The sequence below is a fragment of the Myotis yumanensis genome, unplaced genomic scaffold, assembly GCF_028538775.1.
Source record: "Myotis yumanensis isolate MYYU_CA2020_CCGP unplaced genomic scaffold, mMyoYum1.0.hap1 SCAF_4, whole genome shotgun sequence".
In the NCBI taxonomy this organism is placed as follows: Eukaryota; Metazoa; Chordata; class Mammalia; order Chiroptera; family Vespertilionidae; genus Myotis; species Myotis yumanensis.
This window is the reverse complement of record NW_027223755.1, coordinates 76,796,997-76,823,284: the sequence shown is the minus strand read 5'-3', so window position 1 is coordinate 76,823,284 and position 26,288 is coordinate 76,796,997. Positions and strand designations below refer to the sequence as shown.

The 26,288-nt window shown below is 40.4% G+C and overlaps 1 protein-coding gene and 1 pseudogene across 3 annotated transcripts in view; one reads left to right on the top strand and one right to left on the bottom strand.

The window, feature by feature from the left end:
- The window catches only part of CTXN3 (cortexin 3), a 46,552-nt gene that overhangs the window by 13,001 nt on the left and 7,263 nt on the right, over positions 1 to 26,288 (bottom strand). For 2 of the 3 annotated variants that reach the window (XM_070411497.1, XM_070411496.1), the window contains exon 2: positions 23,584 to 24,814. The exons of the other annotated variant lie outside the window; for it this stretch is intronic. In XM_070411497.1, coding sequence (XP_070267598.1) covers positions 24,470 to 24,718 — 249 coding nt within the window. In that variant the 5' untranslated portion in view covers positions 24,719 to 24,814 and the 3' untranslated portion in view covers positions 23,584 to 24,469. Of the gene's footprint in view, positions 1 to 23,583; positions 24,815 to 26,288 lie in introns of those variants that run through there. 3 annotated transcript variants of the gene reach the window in all.
- LOC139008172 (26S proteasome non-ATPase regulatory subunit 7 pseudogene) lies at positions 2,425 to 3,389 on the top strand (annotated as a pseudogene).

Sequence of the window (26,288 nt, the reverse complement as noted above, 5' to 3'; positions counted from 1 at the left end):
TAGCTAATTAGGGGGGGAAAAGATGCTTGGGAAAGATGTCATGAGGTGGTTGAAACTGCCCTTATGTCTTACAGATATGATCCAGGAAAATGAAAGGAGGTGTGGCACATTAGACAGAAGGAACTTGACAACAGAGAGGGGAATGCACATGGCATGAGTGAAATCAGAATACTGGCCCAAGGAGAACTGGTGGTGCTTTATCAGAAAAGTGTGTGGGATACTGGAACCCCTTTAGAGCATGCTATCATCTGTTTATTGTTAGCAGAGGTGTGAATGGAAGGAAAGATTTCTATTGGAAGCCAAGTTAAACCTTAACAACATTCACTTATCAGGGGAGTAATTTTAAATATTAATTTTTTCTTTCCTCCTGTGCCCCTTATGGGTCTTGACATATGGGCTGTCATTCACCCAGGACCAGTTCTCTGATGAGGCTGGAGAGCAAAGACTCTGAATTCTTGGCTCCTATATTCAAAAGCCTCAATGCAAATGCAGTGTATGATTTCAAAAAGATTTGAAAGGAAAAGCAATATGGCAAAATATATCCACACTTCTACCCCAGCTCTCAGACCACAAAACCATATAAGCTGTGTAGGAAATGGGAGCAAATTTGGAAGAGAACCAAGAACCTATAGCCTTTTCTTTGTTCCCTGACCCTGACTCTCCTCCATCACTCTCCCCATAAGTGAAGGTGGGGAAGGATACAATAAAATTGTCATTTAAATTTTGATTTCTGATAACAAAAGAGACACATCTCTTGCACCCTGGGTGAGACTCAGTGAAAGAGCAACCTTCCTAGAGAAGTCCCTGGCACCATCATGATGAAACAAAATACCTCACCGGTTCTGTCTAAACTCTAGTTAGTGATCAAGCCAATGTCCTCCGTGAGAATAGAATTGCTGATAATAGAGCAGAGATGGATAAGAGACAGTGTTAGGGACACAGTGAGATCCTTTCAGCATCCCTGAACCCTGAATCACAAGATGTGGGGAGATAACTAGGACATGGAAAAGAAGACCAAAAGATTGGGCCAACGAAAATGCAGCATGACAACCAGAGAACATGGCAACTCACAAACTTCTAAATAGGTAAACCCTGGGAAGATGCTAATGGCCAAACTCTAACATTTTGTTAGGTGAAAAACATGATCTGTGCCTGAAAATCAAAGCAGATTTGTTAATGCTCGAAGACATCTGCATAGGATCAAACACATCAAAATAAGAAGCAAATGGCTTCTTTCCCAATACTATCAAATGACTTTTTTTTAAAATGTATTTTATTGATTTTTTACAGAGAGGAAGGGAGAGGGATAGAGTGTTAGAAACATCGATGAGAGAAACACCGATCAGCTGCCTCCTGCACACCCCTACTGGGGATGTGCCCACAACCAAGGTACATGCCCTTGACCGGAATCGAACCTGGGACCCTTCAGTCTGCAGGCTGACGCTCTATCCACTGAGCCAAACTAGTTAGGGCTATCAAATGACTTTTGAGCAAGATTCTTTAACAGCCTACCCCAGTTCTCCAATTTAGACTCAACTCCAGGGAGAAAAGCCAAGATAAAGTTTCATCCAAAATGTGTCTTGGTTATAAACTAGGATTGCCTGAGAAATTACATACTTTCATAGAATATACCTAGAATAAATTATTATTATATTTGAGTATATGAAGACTAAAAGCAAAAAATGTATTTTGATTATAGAAAATAGTGTTACATTTTTGAACGTCAGTCCATGTCCTTGAAATGCAAGCCTGCTAAATTCATCGACAAGGCCCCTCAATTGCTGGTGGCTTCCCCTTCCCCTTTGACTTTCTCCACCCACCCATCTTTCAGGGGCCAAGGCTCAGAGTTATCTAACCCAAAATATCAATAGTGCTGCTGTTAAGAAACCCTGCTATAGCTAATTTCTCTTCATTTCCTGAGTGATAAAATGAACGTATTAGTTCCATTTCTACCTGTGGGTGGAGAGACCAGAAATAGTCTTTTTGGATCCAGCCAAATACCTGTATTGTCTGAATGGAACCCTGAAACATCCAAGGTCATCAACCTATAACTCTTGCCCTTAACTCATAGATTATTGACAAATTGTCATGAAAGTTCTTTTGACTTTTTTCTTTTATCTGTACTGTTATCTAGTGTCTTTGTGAGACACCTCTGCCCAAAATACTAGTCTGCTTAGATGCGGCCTACCATCACCATCACCATCAGCATGCTATAAACAAAGCCTGTCTTTAATTGAATGCTTACCATGTGTCAAGCTCTTGATATGCAACTCTTCATTTTAATCTGTACAACATTTTGAGGTAGGTTTTTTTACGCTAAAACTAAGGATCAGAATTAATAGTTATCAGGAGTGTCCCTGCCGCTGTGGCTGCCTGTGTTTGAGGGTCACAGAGAGCAGAACCTGGCGGGTGTGGTGTGTCGCGATGCTGGAGCTGGCAGTGCAGAAGGTGGTGGTCCACCCACTGGTGCTGCTCAGTGTGGTGGATCATTTTAACTGAATAGGCAAAGTTGGAAACCAGAGTGTGTTGTTGGTGTGCTTTTGGGGTCATGGCAAAAGAAAATACTGGATGTATCCAACAGTTTTATAGTCCCTTTTGATGAAGATGACAAAGATGATTCCATCTGGTTTTCAGACCATGATTATTTGGAAAACACGTATGGCATATTTAAGAAGGTCAATGCCAGAGAAAGAATAGTTGCATGGTACCACACAGGCCCTAAACTACACAAGAATGACATCGCCATCAATGAACTCATGAAAAGATACTGCCCTAACTCAGTATTAGTCATCATTGATGTGAAACCAAAGGGCCTGGGACTGCCCACAGGAGCATATATTTCAGTGGAAGAAGTTCATGATGGAACTCCAACCTCAAAAACATTTGAGCACGTGACCAGTGAAATTGGAGCAGAGGAAGCTGAAGAAGTTGGGGTCGAACAGTTGTTACAAGACATCAAAGACACTACTGTGGGCACTCTTTCCCAGCGGATCACAAACCAGGCGCATGGTTTGAAGGGACTGAACTCCAAACTTCTGGATATCAAAGGCTGTCTGGAGAAAGTGGCTACAGGCAAGCTTCCCATCAACCACCAAATTATCTACCAGCTGCAGGATGTCTTCAACCTGCTGCCAGACGTTGGCCTGCAGGAGTTTGTCAAGGCCTTTTACGTAACGGCCAACGACCAGATGGTTGTGGTGTATTTGGCCTCCCTGATCCGTTCAGTGGTTGCCCTGGACAACCTCATCAACAACAAGATTGCCAACCGGGATGCAGAGAAGAAAGAAGGGCAGGGAAAAGAAGAGAGCAAAAAGGATAGAAAAGATGATGAAGAGAAAGATAAGGGAAAGAGTGATAGACAGAAAGAAGAGAAAAAGAAGAAAAAATAAAACATGTAACTTTTTAATTTGTAAATTAAAATCTTATAAACTGACTTGTGTGGCACCAGAGGGTTCTTTTCATTTAAGTGCGTGTTAAAAAGCTGTATTGATAAGAGCTCTCCAACCCAGGTCACTCTTGCTGTGGCATTACATGGAAGTGAATGGATAGAGGGACTGATCTCGTACCTAAACTGCAGCATAGGACGCTATGAATTGGGATTAGGACAGGTCAGGCTTCAGATTGTGTGACAAAAGTAAACAGCATTTTGGGTACTCTCCATTCTTTTACCTGTAAAACCAGGAGTTGAATTTTCCCCATCTCAAAAGACTCTTGGGGTCTGCTTCTGGCAGTTTGCAAAATTGCTAAATGGAATGCGTGAATTCCCAAAGTGCTCTGCCTCCAACACCTCTGAGTTCCAACCCTCCTCAACTCCGTTGAGAACACCACACCACGGGACACTTGGACCTTGATCTCTGGCATTCTCAGGGCTTGGGATCCAGCTCCATGTATTGTTTACCTTAAGGACAATTAAATGGCTTGGTTAAAAAAAAAGAATTAATAGTTATCATTCCAAAGCTCATATCCAAAAGGAACATAGCCTAATTTGATGATAAAATTGTTCTAATGATTATTTTATACTTCACTACCCCCTGCCTACACTTTTTAAGTTAATTACTATTCTGCAGAAAATAACATAGTCATGTACCATGCTCTCCCAATTGGCTAAACTGGATGGTCCATATTGATCTAACCCCTCCTATGACTCCAATTTTGAATCAGGGCTATCTAGAAATGCTCCTCCCCACACACACACCTTTTCAGACTCATCAGATTGGTGAGTATCATTGAATAACAGCACAAACCTAAACTACATCTAACTTTACACATTCCTTGGACAATTTTATAGTCTAGAATACAATCTAGACCCCATGTTGTATTCAGTTGTCACATCTTTTTTGTCTCTTTTATCTTTCATGACCCAACTTTCTTGAAGAGTATTGGCTAGTTGTTTTATAGAATATCTCTCACTTTGGGTCTGTGTGATTCAATACAGTTGTACATGTCTGGCAAAAAATACCAAAGACATGATATTGTGCCCTTAGTCTAGAGATGAAGCCATGGGTGTGACTGCAGAATCTTTTGGTAAGACCTCAGAGACCTCTTCAGTCATACAAAAGGCCCTATACTGCCACCTTGGGTTGAAAAGTATCAGGACAGCATAAAAGTACAAAAAGGCAATTGGATCCCCCAAAATGTCAGCAAATAGCCTGGGAAAACTGCTCATTGGCAAAAGTGATGTCTTTCATGAGAAGGGGAGGATACTCAGCAGGCAGAACCAAGAAGAGCACTGCTATGGACTGAATTGTGTCCCCAAAATTTATATGAAGCCCTAGCCCTCAATGTGGTGATAGGGCTTTAAGGAGGTAATTAAAGTTTAATGTGGTCACAAAATAAAGTCTAATTGGATAGGATTGGCATCTTCCTAAAAAGAGGAAGCGACACCAAATCTCTCTCTCTCTCACTACTCGAGCACAGAGGAAAGGCCAGGTGAGGACACAGCATGAAGGCAGCCATCTGCACACCAGGAAGACAGGTCTCAGCAGACATGTTGGACTTCTGGCTTCCAGAAGTGTTAAAAAATAAATCTCTGTTACTTAATCACCCAGTCTGTGGTATTGTTATGGCAGTCTGAGCCAATTAATACAAGCCCAGAGGGCTGAGCCGAAAGAATGCTTGCTGGACCTAATTAGGACATTTCCAACATTTTCTGCTTAGATTTCAGAACTGCTATGTACCAAAACCTCCTTTATGGCTCCTATTTCCCCCATTTTTTGACCAGTCATGTTTATAATGGTTATCCTATGCCCATTCCACTATTGTGTGTTGAGTGTATGAGGAACAGATAAGCTAGATCTTTAGTTTCATGGATCTGTATGGGAATGACCACATTTAAGAACAAGTCTGTCTAACCTTGAAGGTTAGATTTCATCAAATATGCTGCATATTTTATATAACTGTTCTTTATTCCCCAAGTTTTTCAGAAAAAACCTGCTTTATATATAACCTAGACCAGTGATGGCGAACCTATGACACGCGTGTCAGAGGTGACACATGAACTCATTTTTTTGGTTGATTTTTCTTTGTTAAATGGCATTTAAATATATAAAATAAATATCAAAAATATAAGTCTTTGTTTTACTATGGTTGCAAATATCAAAAAATTTCTATATGTGACACGGCACCAAAGTTAGGGTTTTTCAAAATGCTGACTCGCTGAGCTCAAAAGGTTCGCCATCACTGACCTAGACAGTGTCATTTTAGTAGTACAGTAATTAAAACCATATAAAGCAGAGTGAAATAGTGCAGGAAAGAGCCTGAGAGATAGCAAGTGAAGGGCAGAGAAAAGATCAAGAATTTAATGCAGCAAGAACTAACTAGAAGTCAAAAGTCATCATAAAAATATAAGCGACATCTCTTACTAACCAACCCAACAGATGTCATTATAGCTATTAGAAAATATGCTGGGTTTCCAACAATATATGAGAAGAGGAGTCATGAACTTTTTGTTAAATATTAAAGAAAAAGTGGCTTGGGAAATCAAAACTGAGAGGCTAATGTCTTGGGTACATACCCAGACACAGAGATTCACATACAGATACACCTTCTGTTGATGAAATCAGAATCAATGCTACTACTACTGCTTTTTATCACATCTGTAAGTTCATGATGGCTTTTGTAAAAAATAAGAGGAGAGAATCAATTTTGCCACCTGGTTCTATTATATGAGTGAACTCCCATATATGATGGTGCCCAAACGGAATTGGCCTGGTTGAGTATGTCTGCAGAATACAGATGTGACTATTCCTCCACAGATTGCTCATGGAGGATTGTTAAACGTATAGTAATAAAACAAAGATATTATATTCAATTGACATGACAATAGATAGCTTTTAAGTCCTAGTCTTTGAATTATAGTTGTTTTCAGTTAAATATGAAGTAGCATATTTTTACCAATTGTAAACATCCTATAGCAAATAAATCCAATTTATTACGTCTCAAAATTAAAACCCAGACTTTTGGTTCCTTTGTTTTACAAAATTGAGGCAACAAAGACATTGATTTATACAAGAATTCCTTATCCTGGTCTTAGAAACCTAGCTTTTTTTGGTAACAACACCCATGACTCAGAACTCTACTTCAACCCATAAAACTGAGGGTTTTCATCTTAGTCACCCAACTCACTGTACTGGAGGAATATTTTTTTTCTTGAATTTTATTGTTAAACACAGAGGAATAACATTACAGGACAATTTTCTCTTTATTTCCCATATTAACGATAAACCCAAAATGTGTATAAGTAAGTGTATCAATCAAAAAACAATCAAATTTGCCATATAAAGAGTTATTTTTTAATAAAAATATTTTCCTGGTGTGAGTATTGACCTGCCCTCAATTTCTAAAAGGAGGATGGTTTTGCTAAATATAGTCAAGGGTAACTAATACCTCATTTCTCTCTCATATCCTCCTACTTTATGTGTGAGCCATTGCAGATTTAAAAATTACAAATTGTCATCTCCAGCAACCCATCATATTTCTAAGTTTATCAGAAACATTTTGACACTGGTGTAAGGAAGGCAAATATTATTTGGAGGTAAATCTATGTGTATATATCTATATGCACACTCATATACAGCCAAAAGCATGTGTGTATACATGGATGTATATCTGTATACAGGGTGGGGAAAAGTAGGCTTATAGTTGTGAGCACAAAACACAGGGTCTATTCTTGTATTATTTATTAATTCTTGTATTATTTTCCATGCAAACAACTGTAAACCTACTTTTGCCCCACCCTGTATATGTGTGTGTACAGAGCAGAGGAGGGGTGGAAAGGGAAAAAAAGGAGTGAAGCATAAAAACCAGCCTACCACCCTGGCCGGTTTGGCTCAGTGGCTAGAGCGTCGCCCTGTGGACTCAAGGGTCCCAGGTTCGATTCCGGTCAAGGGCATGTACCTTGGTTGTGGGCACATCCCCAGTGGGGAGTTTGCAGGAGGCGGCTGATCGATGTTTCTCTCTCATTGATGTTTCTAACTCTCTATCCCTCTCCCTTCCTCTCTGTAAAAAATCAATAAAATATATTTAAAAAAAAAAAAAAAAAAGAAACCAGCCTATCATGCTCATTCCCCTCTCTGAGCTTCCATTTGTCTTTATCCTGCTCTTCTTGACAGGTGTATCCTTCTACCCCCTCTCCTCATCCAGCTTCTCTCTATCATTACAATCCTTTGTGAGTATTTTCCAACCCACACTGGCCCTCTGCATTCTTTCTCTTCTTGATGCCCTTGTAATATACAATTTAATACAACACATGACTTAGCATTTAACTACACATGTTGATTGCTCTATGAATGTTCTATGTGTCAGTTTTGTCTCCCCAACCAGATTATAGATGACTCAAGGGCAAGCATTCAGTATTATCATTATGCATTGTCACATCCTCTGTTGCTATGCTGTGTCATGGATGCTAAATAAATGAGCATCGATGTAATGAAATAACAAAATTCTGATGAGCCTGTAATTTTGATTAAGTAATTATAATTGGTTCTTACATTGGGGCCTACACTTTTTAGAATGTTTCTACGCATTTCAGACACCCATGTCCTTAATTTGAAATACAATATAGCTTAGTGGCTAAAGCCTCACTATTTTTTAATCCCAGCTCTCCAATTTACTGAGTGTGTGATCTTGAGCAAGTAACATATATGTCCTCTGCCTAGACTTGCTTTATAAAAAAGGGATAATGAGAGCAACTAACTCACAGAATCCTGAGATAATTAAACAAAATAATTCACACTCAGCATAGAGAATATGTGGTACATAGAAAGCACTCAGTAAATGCTGACTATTCTGCCATGGTTGAATAAAAGTCATGGTTTTTTATTTGTAAACTAGAAGGCTGGTGCACGAAATTCATACATGGGTAGGGTTCCTAGGCCTGGCCAGTGATCAGGGCAAATCGGGCCCTTCCCACTGCCAGCTGGGGCCTTCCTTTATTCTGCACTGCCCCCTGGTGGTCAGTGTACATCATAGTGAGCAATCGGTCTCCCAGTCGAACTCCCATACGGACAATTTGCATATTAGGCTTTTATATATATAGATTGGCAACTTGCACAAAGTTGACTATTAGTGGTTTGAAAAAAACAATATCATTTTATGTTCAGTTTCTAGAATATAAATAATCTATTTAAGAAGATATGGGGAAGGGAGGTCTGAATTAATCACAGGAAGTTTATGCCAAACACAAGGCAAGAATGATCAATGTTAGCCTGTGCCAAAAGCCTAAAATGGCATGCCTTTCCCCAGGCCTAGACGTTTTTAAGGTTCCTTACCTAAGAGAGTTTAGACCAAATTAGTATGGCAAAGTTGATTTCAGGAGCAACCCAAATATAATAACTTGGTGTTAGGAGGTTAATATGCCCAATAGCCTAAGAAAGCATCTAGGTAAACTGATAGAAATGGTGTTTATTTCTACAGGGAGGGGATAAAATATATAGGATGTCCCCCCAAAATATATACACACTTTGAATAATTATTAATTTCAATGGATTAAATCTGAAAAGAAAGAACATCAATTGAGCTATCAGCTATTAAGTGTGTATACATTTTGGGGGGACACCCAATCTATGTGTGACTTTCTGTCATTCTGGAGCTGCACCGAACAGCATGGCAGCCACCAGCCACATGCAGCCGTTGAGCACTTGAACTGTGGTTGGTCTGAACTGAGATGAGCTGTAAGTGCAAAGTGCACACCGGATTTTGAACTCTTAGTACAGTAAATAAGAATTTAAAATATCTCAATTTTTTAATATTAATTACATGTTGAAATGATAATATTTTGGATATATTGGATTAAATCATATATATTTTTAAATTTAATTTTTCCCTATTTCTTTTTGTTTTGTTTTAATGTAGCCATCATAACATTTAAATTACATATATGGATTGCTTTATGTTTCTATTGGGCAGCGTCTTCCTTCGCAACCATTTCTTGGATCTCTTCCATGTCAGTCTTACTACTAACGTCTGTTCTGGCTTCTTACAGTGCATCCTTGCGGGTTCCTCTGCCTGCACAGTCTCTCTCCTCCAGTGTCCTCATCCATGCTGCATGCTGGCTCCAAATCCATCTTCCTAATGAAAGGTTCAAATCAAACCATTCCCACTGAAAAATACGAACCAATTGCTTCTCTCTGTCCATCAAATAAAGTTGTAGCCCCGGCTTGTTGCTCCTTCACATATTAGCTGTGATGCCTTGGGATAACAAGGTGTGCAAGGCAAGATTCAGCGGGGCAGTCACTGGCATCTCCATAAGGGCTAGTCAAGGACTTTAACTTGGCTCAGAGAAAGTTTTCCTTTGTAAATATTTTATAAGCTGAAATAATATGTTTTCTTCCATGAGTTTCCCAAGCCACCAACCTGTTCACAAAAACCAGCAACTTTTATAAAAACACGAGAGAAGGAGGGATTCCTGATGCCACTGAAGGGACTTTGCTCCTCCTTAGAGATGCCAAAATTGATAACATTGTGTCTTTTAAAATATATATATTTTATTGATTTTTTACAGAGAGGAAGGGAGAGGGATAGAGAGTTAGAAACATCGATGAGGGAGAAACATCGATCAGCTGCCTCCTGCACACTCCCTACTGGGTATGTGCCCACAACCGAGGTACATGCCCTTGACCGGAATCGAACCTGGGACCCTTGAGTACACAGGCCTACGCTTTATCCACTGAGCCAAACCGGTTAGGGCAACATTGTGTCTCAAAGGTCCAAAATTCCTAAATTTTATCCACCAGTAGGACTGGTTCCTCTCTGAGAAGAGCAAGAAATAACCAAACTTTTTTGAAACAATTAATTGGAGCAACTGGAAGTACAAAGGCAAGAGTGACAAAACTTCATGCAAGTATCTGGCCATTCAGTAGTATTTTTTGAATGCCCAATGATGGGTGGGGCAGACTCAAACGTTCTTGTTCTTCCAAACTAAAATCTAATACCATTTTAATATTAGACTCTCTTATTATTATGTTCAAGGTAATGGACTCAGTTTGATTACCTAGACCAAAACCTACCACTTTTTCTTTTACCAGCTCATCTTAATGACTGCTCCTTTCAGACCATTCAAGGCCATAAAATGGTAGAGTTTGGAAGGAAGTTGGAGCTCATCTAACCGAATTCCTCATTTTACAAATGAAGACCCTGAGGTCCTGGAGCTCATGAAGGGAATTTCTCACAGTGGCCAGAACCCAGATCTGCCACTTCCCAGTCCTGTCCCTTTTACATTACATCATCCCTTGTTCCTCTTTCTTCTGGTTTTGTATATTGAAGTCTCACCTGTTCTTCAAGACCTAAGATAAATGGCAGCTCCCTCGTTGTGATTAACCAGCAGAGACCCATCCTTCTTTGCCCACACTCAGCCTGTAACTTGCTGGATGCTGTGATCCTTAGCTCCCTTCTTGGATTTTAAACATATTGAAGCCATGATGCTATCTGACACAATGTCTGCCCCATAAAATGCCTTCCACATGGGAAACTCTCCATGCATTTTTGTCAAGTAAACAATTGAACAAAGGAAAGCAACATAGCAACTCAGAGCCTTGGCTATTAAATCTGTCAAATGAGAAAAATGGATGCATGAAAATGTACAAAAGCATAAGCCATAATGTAATGCAGTTTCATCTCCTTGAACAAAAGGGCTCCACATTCATTTCAAGGTTTGTTATTGATTTAAAAAAATAATTTCATCCCTCCTCTTTATGCCTTTCCCTTCATTAGAACAAGCAGGGGGGAATTAGTGAATTATAGCAGAGACCAAGCTATTAGGGATTTAAAGATTCGGTTTAGAAATCCATGTGTCTCTTTAAAATATGAAGAGTGCCAGTTAGCTGAGTGTAGAAAGGCTGCCGGCCAAAAATATTCAGTCAAGTTAAATTGAAAAAGAGTTGGTTAGCTTTTGCCAGTGGATGTTTAACTATGAGATAATCCATCACCCCAATTCCTCTGCCCTGGTGTACTTATTAAGTAAATGTTTATTGTACTAAATTCTACTTCAAAGTAGAGTGAGGGGGTAACTTTTAAAAAGCAGAAATTTCATATAAGATTGGATTAAAAGAAACAAAGCCATCAATCTATTTCTATTTTAAAATGTTTACATGGGGCTTACGGTGTAGTTAGAAAGTAAAACTTACCCCCAAGTGAAAATTAGCCCCAAGGAAAATCCCCATGTGAAAAACAAGATCCTCTCACAGAGGCCCTACGAGAGGGGGTGAAGAGAAAGAAAGAAAAAGGCAGTGACAGGCCTTCCACGTTTTGACCTGCAAATCGGGAGTATGCAAGTTTATCAGAAGATATTTGGGCACTTCATTAAATTTACTCTTATGATATGGGAAGAATAATTAATGAATAATCATTATATCTCAGTCAGTGTGCTGGCTAGGAAATATGAGGTAAATAAAGATGATTACAACTAATTTATATCCTCAGATTAACCAGGGGTTTCACGCACTGTGGATACTGTTTATACATTAGCTGATCTGAATAACAGCTCCGTCCCCATATAGATTTTAGCACTGATTTCTGAGGGGGAAAGGGCTCTGAATTATCTGGGTGACTCTTTGCTGTCACCATCTCACTGATTTAATTTAGCTTCCTAGAACTGTGGTTCTTCATTTGGCTTAAATCCAAGGGTTTTCTTTAAATTTATCTTAAAAGACATTTCCAGGAATGAAACATTGGATAGTTCTGGGATCTAAAGACCTCATTTAAGCCCTGGCCAGGTTGCTCAGCTGGTTGGAGCATCGTCCTGTAACACTAAAAGGTTATGGTTCCAGTCCTGGTCAGGTTACATACCTAGATTGAGGGTTCAATCACCAGGTGGGGTGTATATAGGAAGCAACCAACCAGTCAATGTTTCTCACATTGATGTTTCTCTCTCTCTTTCTCTTTCCCTCTCCCCCTTCCTCTCTCTCTCAAATCAATAAAAACATATCCTCAGGTGAGGGTTGAAAAAAAGAAAAGACCTCAATTAAGACATTTTCATATTTCAATAATATTTACCCATGTATCATGTTTTATGAATTTTATGAAATGCTTTAAAATTATATTTACTGAAAAACTATTGGAGGATCATTTTGTTTCTAGGAGGTAAATGAAAACACAAATCAAACTTAAAGAGCATCTTGAGCAAAATTTTATCAAAACGTTAGCTTCTTCAAAAAGTTTTAAGTAGTAAATAGTCAGAAGCTGAACCTTTTTCTGCTTCCCAAGTAGAAGTTATACTCCCCAAGAGAAGGTTCTCTCTTTTTATTTCTGTGAACCTACTGAGGGCCTAGTCCCTAGTACAATGCCTAATACCCATAGGCACTGAATAATGTACGTGGATGAATGAATGAATTGATACTTTGCAGCATTTAGCAACTTTTACTTCTTTTACCCAGAAAAGTAAGCAAAAATAGAGAATGACTCAGTAATGAAAGAACAATCCAAGAAAATAGGTAGGTGTTTCCCCGGGCAAAAAAGAGAAGTTGTATTTTTGAGAAAAGTTGCTAGGAGGAGGTTGTTGACCGCAGGGGTTACCCCATTCAATCTCCAGTGATGTCCTGTAGGACTCACCAATTGTAGATCTCCCCCCAGAGGTGTTTACGCCACAGGCCTCACCACCAGAAGCTGTGGCCAATAACCTGATATCCTGGAAAACTGTCCAGCATGCTGAGCGGAGCTATCCAATTCTAAAGCATCAACGAGATTGATTGCCAAGAATTCCTTTGCAGAAGTTAGAGGACATATCATTCTCATATTTTACCCTCCTTGGTGAGATATTTAAATAAACACATGGTTTCATTCCTGTACTCACTAGCTGGGTATTCTTTGAAACTTCAGTTACAGATCACTCAAAGGAACAGGATGACCTTCATGAGAGCTCAGTCTTGGAACTCTAGGAGGAGGGTAATTACAAGATTAATATTTTCTCTATTTAAAACTAACTTAACACTAAAAATAGCTGCAACAGCTTCTACTTATCTTAGAGGGGAAGCAGGCTCCAACAAGGGTTGGAATGAGGCAGGGGTGATACTGCTAGAGAATGTCCACAAAAAATTCTCCAATGTTTTACCAGTGAGTATGTTACCCGGGGACTATGAAGTAGCATTTTGTCACATGTGCGATGTATCTTGTTTTACCAACAAAATGTATGCTTAATTTATTTCTTTTAGGAGCATAAAAAGAATAAAGAACAGAAGTTAATAATTTTTAAATATTTATACTTTCATATTTAATATTTTATCAGGATTTTAAGCATGCAAAAGATCATTGATTTATTTGCTAAGCAGTCCTACTATTTCCATTCTATGGAGAACATGAAGGAATTCAATTGACTTTACCAAGGTCACCAGCAAAGCAATGACAAGAAACCTGAGAGTGAATTCTTTCTGCTTCCAAATATTTTGAAATATTTTGGCTCATGTAAAGAAAAAAAAATTGTGTGATGAAAGAGCACTTCTGGGAATGAAAAAGAGAAACCTGTCTCTCAATGCCTAGAGGTCTATACTAGTTCCAAAGATAGAGCTTTTTTATATTAGCCACCGAGCTCAAGTTAATCTTTACTTCCGCTGGACATTTTCCTTATTATATCCTGATATTGAACAAAAAACAATTTAAATAATTACAGAAGCACAATTTTAATAGTCTAATTTTCAATGGCAGTGTTTTGTATGTGGGGCACATATTTAAATAACTTAGACTTTCTCTCTCTCTCCCCTAAGCTTCCAGGGCCCTTTTACTGCCTCTGAAACTTTCTGAGTAAACCTGCTCTTATAATTTGAAATAAATAAATAAACAAATAAATCTATATATAAAAAGGCAGTGACCGTGATGACCGAAACAACCAGTCAACCGAACAGCAGGCTGTGTGAGGCAACCAGGCCGGGGGGGGGGGGGGGGGGGGGGGCAGTGAAGGACAACCAAATGATTGAACAGCAGGCTGCGTGGGGCAGCCAGGCTGGTGGGGGGGAAGTTGGGGGCGACTAGGCTGGCAAGGGGGACAGTGAGGGGTGACCAGGCTGGCGGGGGGAGGCAGTTAAGGGTGACCTGGCCAGCTGGGAGTGCAGTTAGAGGCAATCAGGCAGGCAGGTAGGTAAACAGTTAGGAGCCAGTGGTCCAGGATTGTGAGAGGGATGTCCAAGGGGTCCTGGATTAGAGAGGGTGCAGGCTGGGCTGAGGGGACCCCCCACCCATGCACGAATTTTGTGCACCAGGCCTCTAGTAAATAAATAAATAACTTAGTATCACATGGAGGTATGCATGTAAAAGATCCCTCCCTGCCCGGCCAGCGGGGATCAGTGGTTTAGCATTGACCTATGAACCAGGAGGTCATGGTTCAATTCCTGGTCAGGACACATGCCCAGGTTGCAGGCCCGATCCCCAGTGTAGGACATGCAGGAGACAGCCGACCAATGATTCTCTCCCATCACTAATGTTTCTATCTCTCTCTCCCTCTCCCTTCCTCTCTGAAATCAATAAAAGTATATTTTTAAAAAGGCCCTTCCTGCAATATAATATTAAGCCAATATTTGTTGAAAGCTTGTGATTCAGTTGCTATTCTCATCTCATTAAGTCCTTGTAAAAAAAACCATATAGGGGAGATAATATTAATATCATGCCCATTTTACAGATGCAAAAATTAGGTATGGAAAAGTTAGCTCATGTTCCCATAATCACAAACACTCTGGATGTAAGCAAGCTGATTATCTGAAACAAAATAAAACTCAGTATATCTAGTCAACCTCACAGCCCTATCAAAGGCTACTTTTTAGCCCATAAAACCTCTTTTCCAAGTGGTTTCTTAAAAATAACAATGATCACAACAAAAACTTCAGCAGAATGTTGATTCAATTTAGTATGTCTAGAAACCCTTTCTATTGCTAGAGTCTTTGCTATTGGTTTGATTTCTACCTACTGCTGTTTTGTAGATAGAGAAGTATTCATAGCAAGCTGAATTCAAATTCTAACTCTGCCTCACACTGGCCATGTGCTCTGGGGCATATTATCTAAGTTCTTCAAGTCCCTTTCATGTTAGTATTCAGTGAATGATTCCCAAATTTCTAGCTGTAAGGGTTTTTTTAGGAAGTAAAAGGGTATTTGGAGATTAACTAGTCCAAACATTTCAATTTACAAGTGAAGAAAGTGAGGCCCAGAGGAATGAAGTGACTGTAAAAAGCCTCCAAAGAGCTCCTTGCAGAACTGGTAATGAACCCACACTGCCAGAGTCCCGGCATGTGCTCTCCCACTGCCCCGTGCTATTTTCAAGTGCATTAGTGTATGATTGATGATCTCTGTCACCAGAAGTTTTCCTCAGGCAGATATTGCATGATTATTCTTATGCATAACCAGAGATACATGCTGGGCAGAGAGGTAGATTTGGACAAAAGTCTGTTTACTGCCTTTGAATTTTAAGCTCTAGCAAATGTGGATCGAGTCCCTCGTTGCCATTTGTGTGACTCCCACTTGCCAGTTTGGATCCATACCATTTCAGCAGAGCTCAGAAAGTTACACAAGCATCACTTGGGTGGTTTTCCTATCTTCTGAAGCTTTGCTGCAAGGCCTCAATGAGTCCTCAGGCTTCATGGATTTCCCCTCCGTGGTATCTCCATGAAACATCTTCATGGAGTTTCTCGTGGGGAACAGTTGCTTACAATTACCTCTGCCACGGACTCCTTAAATGCATTGAAATCTCTGCAGCCTGGCTCAGGGCTTTCTCCTTGGCTCTGATATGTTCAAAGTTTTACCATTAATGTGGATAAATATATAGATGGCTTGCTGAGCCAACTGATGGATGATGCAAAGATGGTGAGCACAATGAATATGATAATGAGGGAATCAGGTTGTAAAAAGTCTAGAATATGGGACAAATATAATACAGTGAAATTTTAAGAAAAGTAAAATTTAAATTCCTGGACGTAGGAGCAAAATTTGTAAACTGTACAAGAATAGGGTGGGAATTTGTGTTTGACATAACATTGGCATAGGTAAATTTCTACTTTGGCACAGGTAAAAATGCCCAAGAGTTTAGGCTGACTGTGAATTTTATATGAGTTAACAGTAATATGGCTGTAAAAAAAGAGCATTTCATCTTGAAGTGTGGTTTTCAGAACAAAATAAATGTGGTTTTCAGAACAAAATAAATGATCATTTGGTTCCACTCATCTTAGACCACATATGGACTATTATTTTCCTTCCTATGCAATAGGGACATAGTTAAACTGAAGAGCATCCAGAGTGTTTGATAAGAACAAGAGATGATTCAAAAGCTATGACAATATAAAATATGGTTGAAGGAACTGGAATTTTTTATCCTGGGGATTAATCATAACTGTCAAGAACTATAAGGAACTAAGGTTTTACCACATTTGCAAGCTGACAAGTTAGCCTGACACTGTTTTATGGATGCTGGTGGAAGACACAAGACTTAGAGGACAGTTTATTACAGTGATCACAGTACCCAAATATACGGCAGGTACTTAAGCTCCAATACCCACAGGGCAACACACAAAAAAAGACCAGATGACACTTGTACACACAGTTGATTGCGTTAGCAGAGAGGAACCCTGAGTTTAGGAAATCCCAATCCTATATAATAAAAGGGTAATATGCAAATCAACTGAATGGCAGAATAACAGGTCACTATGACACACACTGACCACCAGGAGGCAGACGCTCAACTCAGGAGCTGCCCCCTGATGGTCAGTGCACTCCCTTGGGGAAGCACCACTCAGCCAGAAGCTGGGCTCATGGCTGGCAAGCAGCAGCGGAGCCTCTCCCGCCTCCGCTGCAGGCAGGTGTTAAGTAGCGAGGGGTCACAGACTGCGAGAGGGATGTCTGACTGCCAGCTTAGGCCTGATTCCCGGGGGGAGTGGCCCCAAGCCAGGAGGTGGACATCCCCCGAGGGGTCCCAGACTGCGAGAGGGCACAGGCCAGGCTGAGGGACCCAACCAGTGCACAATTTTCATTCACCGGGCCTCTAGTCTTTTATAATAGGCTGCAATCAAATCTTTCCCCTAGGGCAGTGGTTGGCAAACTGCGGCTCTCGAGCCACATGCGGCTCTTTGGCCCCTTGAGTGTGGCTCTTCTTAAGCCTTAGGAGTACCCTAATTAAGTTAATAACAATGTGCCTACCTATATAGTTTAGGTTTAAAAAATTTGGCTCTCAAAAGAAATTTCAATTGTTGTGCTGTTGATATTTGGCTCTGTTCACTAATGAGTTTGCTGACCGCTGCCCTAGGGGAAGGGATATACTATCTCTAAACAAATGTGTTTGAAAGAACAAAATGCTATCTGTGCCTCTGCTGGAAAGACCTGCAGAAAGAGGAAAGACCTCAAGCGTTGTCACGTTAAAGAGTAGTAGAACTCTGTTACTTAAGAAAAAAAAAACAATGGCCAACTGGTGAAAATTACTGAAAGATGCACAGATAAGGAAATTGTTTATAAAAAAAAAAAACAGAACAAGCTCAGAATGGGATGGACTCCTTCAGAAGCTAGACATGTGCAGGAAGAAGTCAGGCAGCCATTTGTTGTGACTTAAGGAAGTAGTTGCATGCCAAAGAAGTACTGCATTTAATTTTACATTGAGCTTCTTCCAGCACTCCACTTCTCAGAAAATAGAAGGAAAGAAAGAAATGAAGTAACTAGGGAAAAATGCACAACAGAAGAGAAAAAAAGGCTTCTTTCAAACTTTAAATACTTTACTGTCTGTCTTCTGATGCTCTATCTGTGTCCCAAGGGGATCCAGACATCTCTTTGATAAACTAGACACAGGGCTGCATCCGTAGCCTTTATGAACTTCATGCTGTCATCTCCTTTGTCGGCCTCTTCAGTTAAAAAAGAAAAAAACTCAAAGTTCTATTTGAAAATAAAGAAAGTCGGGAGCTTTATTCTAGATGGATTATCCTAGGTGTTGAGAAACAGAATCTTTGCTAAGGAATTCTTTATAATTTATCTGGAAATACTTCTGGCAATCTAGATACTTAAACCAGAGTTTGGAAATATCTCAAAAGAAAATACATTGCTCATAGGAGTCTTTTAAAGAAATAAAACACATTTGTCAACCCCCCCCCTTAAAAAAACACACACACAACAGAGAGAGAGAGAGAGAGAGAGAGAGAGAGAGAGAGAGAGAAAGAAAGAAAGAAAGAAAGAAAGAAAGAAAGAAAGAGGATTTAAAAATAACTGTCCTGTCAATTAGAAAATGTACATTTTTCACTTCGTGGATTTATTAACTGCTCATGCTCTTTAAAGACAACTGCACACCACATATATAGATGGTGCAACTACAACAAATAAGTGGAGATGAGACTGTGGGCATGCCATTTGACCTTTTTGCTTCTCTATTTTTTATATGTAAAGTGAGGGGGTTGAAAGAGATGACAGCAGTGTTTCTTTCCAGCTTTTCAAACTCCAAAGGATCTAGGAAGACTTACCTTCTTTTCTTAAAAGCCGCCATAAATTTGGAGCTCTAGGGAGGGAGGTAACAGGGCTTAGGAGAAAATAAGGATGGAAATTCCCTTTAAGTGATGGTTTAAAAGGAATCTCTCTTATCCTAAAGCATAGGAACATCCATCAGGATACTGGAAAAGGCTGTGGGATGGAGGGATATAGAGTTTCTTATAATGCTTACAGTGGTTCTCAACCTGTGGGTCGCGAACCCTTTGGCAGTCGAACGACCTTTTCACAGGGGTCGCCTAAGACCATCCTGCATATCAGATATTTACATTACAATTCATAACAGTAGCAACATTACAGTTATGAAGTAGCAACGAAAATAATTTTATGGTTGGGTCACAACATGAGGAACTGTATTTAAAGGGCCAGAAGGTTGAGAACCACTGCTTTAGAACAAGACATGAGTGCAATTTATGTCAGGAAACTGGAAACAAAATTTTCACTCTATATTAAATCCCACAGGGAATCCTATTCTTACCAAAAAAAAAAAATAATAACTTTGGAACAGGCCCCACACTAGCTGATGTGTTGGGCCCTGTAGGATGGGGAGGCCTTGCTTCTGAAGAGGTAGACATCTATCTGAAAATAATTCATTTATTCTTTTAAGAAACAGGAGATACAAAGTTTACCAGGTCCTTCTTTTGCATCTCAAGTAACCTCTTCTGACACAGGCCAGCTTGCTCCCAGATTGCATATGCACATATAGTAATTTGGGTACTTTTTCTGGAGATCATGGCCCTACTCTACAACTTTGTGATTAATCAATAATTGAGATGCTCCTCTTGCACATTTTGTCTCAGAAGACACACATCTCAGATGTCACGGTTCATGTCTCACAATTTACTCAATACTTTGGGGCTTAAAGTTGTTTTTTTTATAATTGTGTTTCAGTATATTCTACATGTCAATTCTGAAAGTCGACATCTTGAAACTACAAAGTTTTTAAAAAATGATTTATGGTGGACAAACAAAATTTCTCATCACATCAAATTTATCAATATACTTACAACATAAAAGCCTCAGTGTTTCAGTAAAAGATGGTGTAATGAGTCTAATAAAAAAGGAGCTCAAATGCATTTTTTTCTTACGTATTTATAAGCATCTGCTCTAACTCCTGCCTCTTAAAACTGTTGCTTATTTTGTTTCAGCTTTAACCCTTAGAAATAGTGAGAGAATGATCTGGCTTGGAATGTTCATTAGTTTAACAGCAGGAGTCAAGTTAATCTCTTTCACACCCCATGTTAGACTTACTTTACTCAGTATTTAAAAAGCTCTCTTGGAGGGAGCACTGTTGACCTAGAACTTGGGGTCTCTTAGGGGCATAAACCAGTCAGGACTCAGACTGAGAATGAGTTTGCCACATTTTTCTGAATCAAAAGGCAGCTGTCTTCTAGAGTAACCTTGGGAAAGTACTTTTTTTCATCCTGGGATGCAGATATAAACGGTAGAGGGCAGCTGCACTCGTTATAAATATCTCGTAAGGTAGGCAAAATGCTGTACTGTAATTTCTGCAGCCACAAAGCTAGGACAGAGATGGCTTCTGTGACCTTTCCAGAATATTCTGTTCACCCCAAGAAGCCCTGAGTAATTAAAACAGTGTTAGCACTTCACACAGGAGGGATCAATTTACTCTGAATAGCCCAACGCCTTTTCTCACTTGTTATGGTACTCTGGCTCTGGACAAGGGAGGGGTGGAGACAGAGACCCAGTGAGGGGAGGTTGAACAAGGAGCAGTAATCTGAGAAGGAAAAACAAAAATAGAGCGGGGAATAAAGGGAGGAAAGAAAGAAGAGCAGGCTGTGGGAGGCCCTATGGCACTTGTTGGCAGTCCTGTGCTCAAAGGCCTCATAGAGGGCAGGTGGCTATTTCAGTCTGTTCCCATTACAGACATGATTCTAGTGTTGCTCTGAGGAAGGGTGGAAACTGAAATTGACAACCACGCTTCGAGTCATGTTCTTTCTCATGAATCTACAGTGACTCCCACACTTTATGTTGCCTTTTAGGACCCTCTGATGTTCAGCTCCACTTTATCCTTCCCACGTGAGCTCCAGCTACGCCTCCGACCATGTTCTCTAGCTAGGCTATAAGCCCCATACCTACACCTCCTTTTCCTTATTCTTTGGTTTTACCTCCTCTCTTCCTTTGCACATATCTAAAACACCTCCATCTCTGAGGTCAAGATGTAATTTCTTTCATAATAATGACAACTTTCATTGGCATAAAGCTTTATACCAAACACTTAAATATATACTATCATAGCCACGCCATAGTCTCCCGCAACATTTCCTTGCCTATCTTAGCCTACATCTATCTCTCCCATATTCTAGCTCCTAAAACATTTGTTCACTGACCTAATTCTACTAGAATCAACCTCTAGGGATGGGAGGCTGTAGTAATCTACATTTTCACCAAGCTCCCCAGGAGAAACTGAGGAGTGACCTAAGGAGGCAGAATGTTGACTGTTGCCATTTACTTGATATTTTTCCATATTGTTTCTACATTTCTTACCATGACAATGTACAACTTGTATAACAAAAATTAGTTTGTGGAGATAGATATAATTCCCAGATGATTCTAATGATATGACAACCATAGGTCTATCTTAATCATTTGAACAGTGATTCAAGCACATACCTTCTTTCATGTTTTAGCTCTTCAACAAGGTAGAGAGGTACTCGAGAGCAAGAACTAACCCTCTGCTTTTTCTCTCTCTCCAGTGCTAGAAATGCCAGGCTCAAAGCAGGTGCTCGGTAAATAAGTGAATGGGTTTGATTAGACCCTTATTAAGTAAGAAAAAATTTAATAAGGACATACATGGCATGGCACATTTGAAGAAGAAAAAAAGAAAATGTTATAATTAGTGGGTTTAAGGAACAATGTATTAAGACACCAAAAATACTCAGGTGGCTTAATAAACCACAGGATGACCACACATCAGCATCGGGGTTTTGCTTTAGATCTAGAAGCAAAGGATCTTGGGAGGCATCACTAAACTTTTAGCACATAAAAACCCACAAGGTGGTTCGCTCTTTTTCATTGGACTCATTCTTGAAGTAATGTGTTCAATTATAAATTCTACAGCAAAAGAAGAAATTTGAGTAGTTGGAGAGAGATAAGAAAAGAATCAAAACTCTCCTACATTCCTGATGGGAATGTGAAATGATGCAGCCACTTTGAGAAATAGTCTCACAGTTCTTCAAAAAGTTAAACAGAGTTAGCATATCACCTAGCAAATCCACTCCTAGGAATAGACACGAGAATTGAAAATACATATCCATACAGGAACTGGTGCACAAATGTTCATAGCAGCATTCTTTACACTAGCCAATATATAAACAGGATAGCCAATGAGTAAACAAAATGTGGTATAGCCAAACAATGGAATATTATTTGGCTATACAGAGGAATGAAATACTGAGCATGCTACAACATAAATGAACTTACCTTGAAAACATGCTAGTGAAAGAAACCAGACATAAAAGGGCACATATTCTACAACTTCATTTGTATGAAATATCCAGAATTGGCAAATCCATGGAGACAAAAGTGGATTAGAGATTGCCACGGGCTGAGGGAAAGGGGGATGTGACTGCTAGTAGATATAGAATTCTGGAATTAGTGGTGATAATTGCACAATTCTGGAATATACTAAAAGTCCTGAATTGTATACTGTAAATTTTTTAAAATATATTTTATTGATTTTTTAGAGAGGAAGGGAGAGGGATAGAGAGTTAGAAACATCGATGAGAAAGAAACATCGATCAGCTGCCTCCTGCACACTCCCCACTGGGGATGTGCCCGCAACCAAGGTACATGCCCTTGACCGGAATCGAACACGGGACCCTTGAGTCCGCAGGCCGATGCTCTATCCACTGAGCCAAACCGGTTACGGCAATACTGTAAATTTTTTAAAATTGATTTTTAGAAAGGGGAGGAGGAGGGAGGGAGAGAGAAAGAGAAAGAGAGAAAGAAAGACATCGGTTATCTCCCATATGTGCCCAAACTAGGGATCCAACCTGCAACCTAGGTATGTGCCCTGACTAGGTATGAACCCATGACCTTCTGGTACATGGGATGATGCTCCACCCAACTGAACCACACTGGCCAGGGCCTGAATTGTAGACTTTAAAAAGGTAAATGTATGGTATGCAAATTATATTTCAATAAAGCTATTTTATTTAAGTAAAGGAAGAAAATCAAGGAGACATGGGGAGGGAGAAATCTAGGCAGCAGGATCCCCAGAGAATGTTTTGAAAGAAAGGAAACAAGAAAGCAGTTTTACTAAGGGCTGCCTTTTTAGGCATAATTATCTTTTTAAATTTTTTTATTTAAAAAATGATGGCTAGCTGAGGAGAAAATTAAAAGACATAGACTATAAATACAGCCTGAGGGGGTTTTTTCACCAAGGGAAGTCAGAATAAGAGGTTTTTACATCTCTCTTTTTGGTGGAATTAAATAGTGCTTAAGTAGGTTTTTTAGGTACAAGGCCATTTGTAGGAGCCTTTCCTGAAAGGGCAGAGGGATGAATCAGATGACCTTTCATGGTCTTTGCTCTTTCTCTCGCCCTCAGAACACTCAAACACCCAGCGTTGGATATACCACATGGCCTCCAGGCACGTAGTCTCGGAGAAATAAAAGAGGAGACACTTCTGTGCCTTGAAAAGTTTTATTTGGTTTCTATATTCAGTCATAAACACACAGTTCTCTTGAGACTGTCAAAGTCTCCTCCTCTAAACACTTAACTTTTTATTTTAAAAAAAGCACACACACACACACACACAAACACAACTCCAAGCTGCACTTCTAACCTATTATTTCAGTTGTTTGTGTAAAGAAAGTAAATTCAGGTTATGTATAGCTACCTCTACACATGTTATTAATATGAATACATAGACTGTACCTGGCCTGGTAAATAGTTTTAAACCTCTATAAGCCTTTCAACTCAGTTTTATTTTAAAAATAAAATATCATCCTCACTCTATTTTCCCAGGATGAAACCATGTCTTCTCAGCCCTCCCATGGCCTCCCCATATTCCTTGCTTTAGGAAAAAACAAGTACCTGCTTTTGGTCCACTCAGCATAATCTTCCTCACTCTCTGCCTGGGACCCAGATTCCCATGAAAATAAAATAATGTGAGGGACACGATGAAAGCAAGGAAATCTCTTCTTGGCCCTGTCACCAGATTCAGGGTCCGACCCTTTCTAGTCTTTATTCTCTGATCAGGTTGGGTAGTGCTTCATCTTATGGCAAAGTTTATGTCAGCATCAATGCTCTTGGTTTCACCATCCCACCTTTGACAACATCCATTCATTGAGTAAACACAGAAATTGAAACCTTTCTATTTTGGGTTAGTAACATAAGTCTCCATTTCCAATATGCTCAAATGTCTTAACCCAACAGCATGCTTACTGAGTAATGGGTTGTGGTCTTAGGACCAGATGTCACTAAAACTTGATTATTTGTTGAGAACATTGACGAGAGAGAGTTCCTTGCCAAGACATGAAGCAGTTCCCCTCCTCAGTAGGGGGTCCTGCTCCCGCCCTGCTAAGCTAGGGCATGGTCAAACTGCCCTTTCTCCAGGCCTTCAAGTCCGTCAGCCCAGGTCGAGGTTGGCATGCTCCTATATGGGTCCAGAAGAATCCGGAAGCACCTGACGATGAGGACGCCCAAGAAAATAAACAGCAAAATCACGAAAGCAAACGTGGTTTTTTGCTCCAGAGACATGCTAGAATCTGACAACAAATTCCCAAAGGGCACTGGGGGCGAAGGGACGGGCTGTCCTCCATCCATCATCCAGGGAAGCCAGAGCGCAGGATCGCCCAGTGTCCTCTCCTTCCATCGTCAGTCTGCTGAGATCATGGTGCTTGCACCTTGGAGAGGTTGAGTTCTCTGCAGGAAGAAAGAAAGAGGGGGGAAAGGAAATAGCTAACAAAGAGCAACTTAATTTCTAGACTCACAATCATGGTCTTCAGAGAGAAGAAGGAATCTCTAAATGTTTTCACTGGAGATCTCTAATTCTCTATAATTATGCAGAGAAATATTTTACTCTTGTATGAAATTACCACGTTGTCCCCAGAGGAGCCACCTGGGGTCAGGAGGGATGGGCAGGGAAGGTAACCAGAGCACAGCAAAGGAGAAATGTGGACCTCAAGGTGTGCTTGCCAACTTGACATCCAAACCCAGCCTCCATGCCAAGTCTCATCTAGATTCTCTCCAATAATATTATTCTTATATCCTCCCTATAATGATACCATTGATTGAACACCATGCATTAGCCGCCCTACTATAAGCACCATGAAAGCAGAGACCTCTAGAGCCTCAGTGCAAAGAAACTGAGCCTAGAAAAGGGGCTTGCCCTGGCCAGTGTGGCTAAGCAGTTAGAGCATTGGCCCATGCACCAAAGGGTCGCAGGTTTGATTCCCAGTCAAGGGGATGCAGCTTGGTTGCAGGTTTGATCCCTGGCTCCAGTTGAGGTATGTGTGGGAGACAACCAATTAATGTCTCTCTCATATCAATGTGTGTGTGTGTGTGTTTTTTCTCTCTATCTCTCCTCCCTTCCTTCCTTCTACTCTCTCTAAAAATTAATGTAAAAAATATCCTCAGGTGAGGGTTGACAAAAGGAAAGAAAAGAAAGGAAAAGGAAAGGAAAGGGAAGGGAAGGGAAGGGAAGGGAAGGAAAGGAAAGGAAAGGAAAGGAAAGGAAAGGAAAGGAAAGGAAAGGAAAGGAAAGGAAAGGAAAGGAAAGGGGCTTAATGTAGAAAGTCTCTCAGGGAGCATCAGGTCCTGGGCTCTAGCCTCTGGCCTCAACTTTATTACTAAACTAGAGGCCTGGTGCATGAATTCATGCACCAGTGGGGTCCCTCAGCCTGGCCTGCAGGATCGGGCCAAAACCTGCTCTCCAACATCCCCTGAGGGGTCCTGGATTGCAAGAGGGTATATGATCCCCTTGGTGCATGATCGGGGCCAGGGAGGGACACGGGAGGCTGGCCAGCCAGGAAAGGACTGCATGAGGGCTCCAGGGCGTGTCTGGCCTGTCTCACTCAATCCTGATCGGCCGGACCCCAGCAGCAAGCTAACCTACCTGTCGGACTGTCTGCCCCCTGGTTGTCAGTGCACAACATAGTGAGCGGTTGAGTGGTTTTAGCATATCATTAGCATATTACGCTTTTAGTATATAGGATAAGTGTGGGACCTTGGAGAGGTCACTAAACTGTAAAGATGGAAGAAGTGCCTGTGTATCTCCTCTTGCTATAATGAGGATGAATGCCTTCTAAAAGTACACAGAGAAGAACAACAAAGTGTCGCTTCACTTAGGACATGACTAAGAGCTGCGGTGCTTCTTCACTTTCTCTTGCCTGAGCCA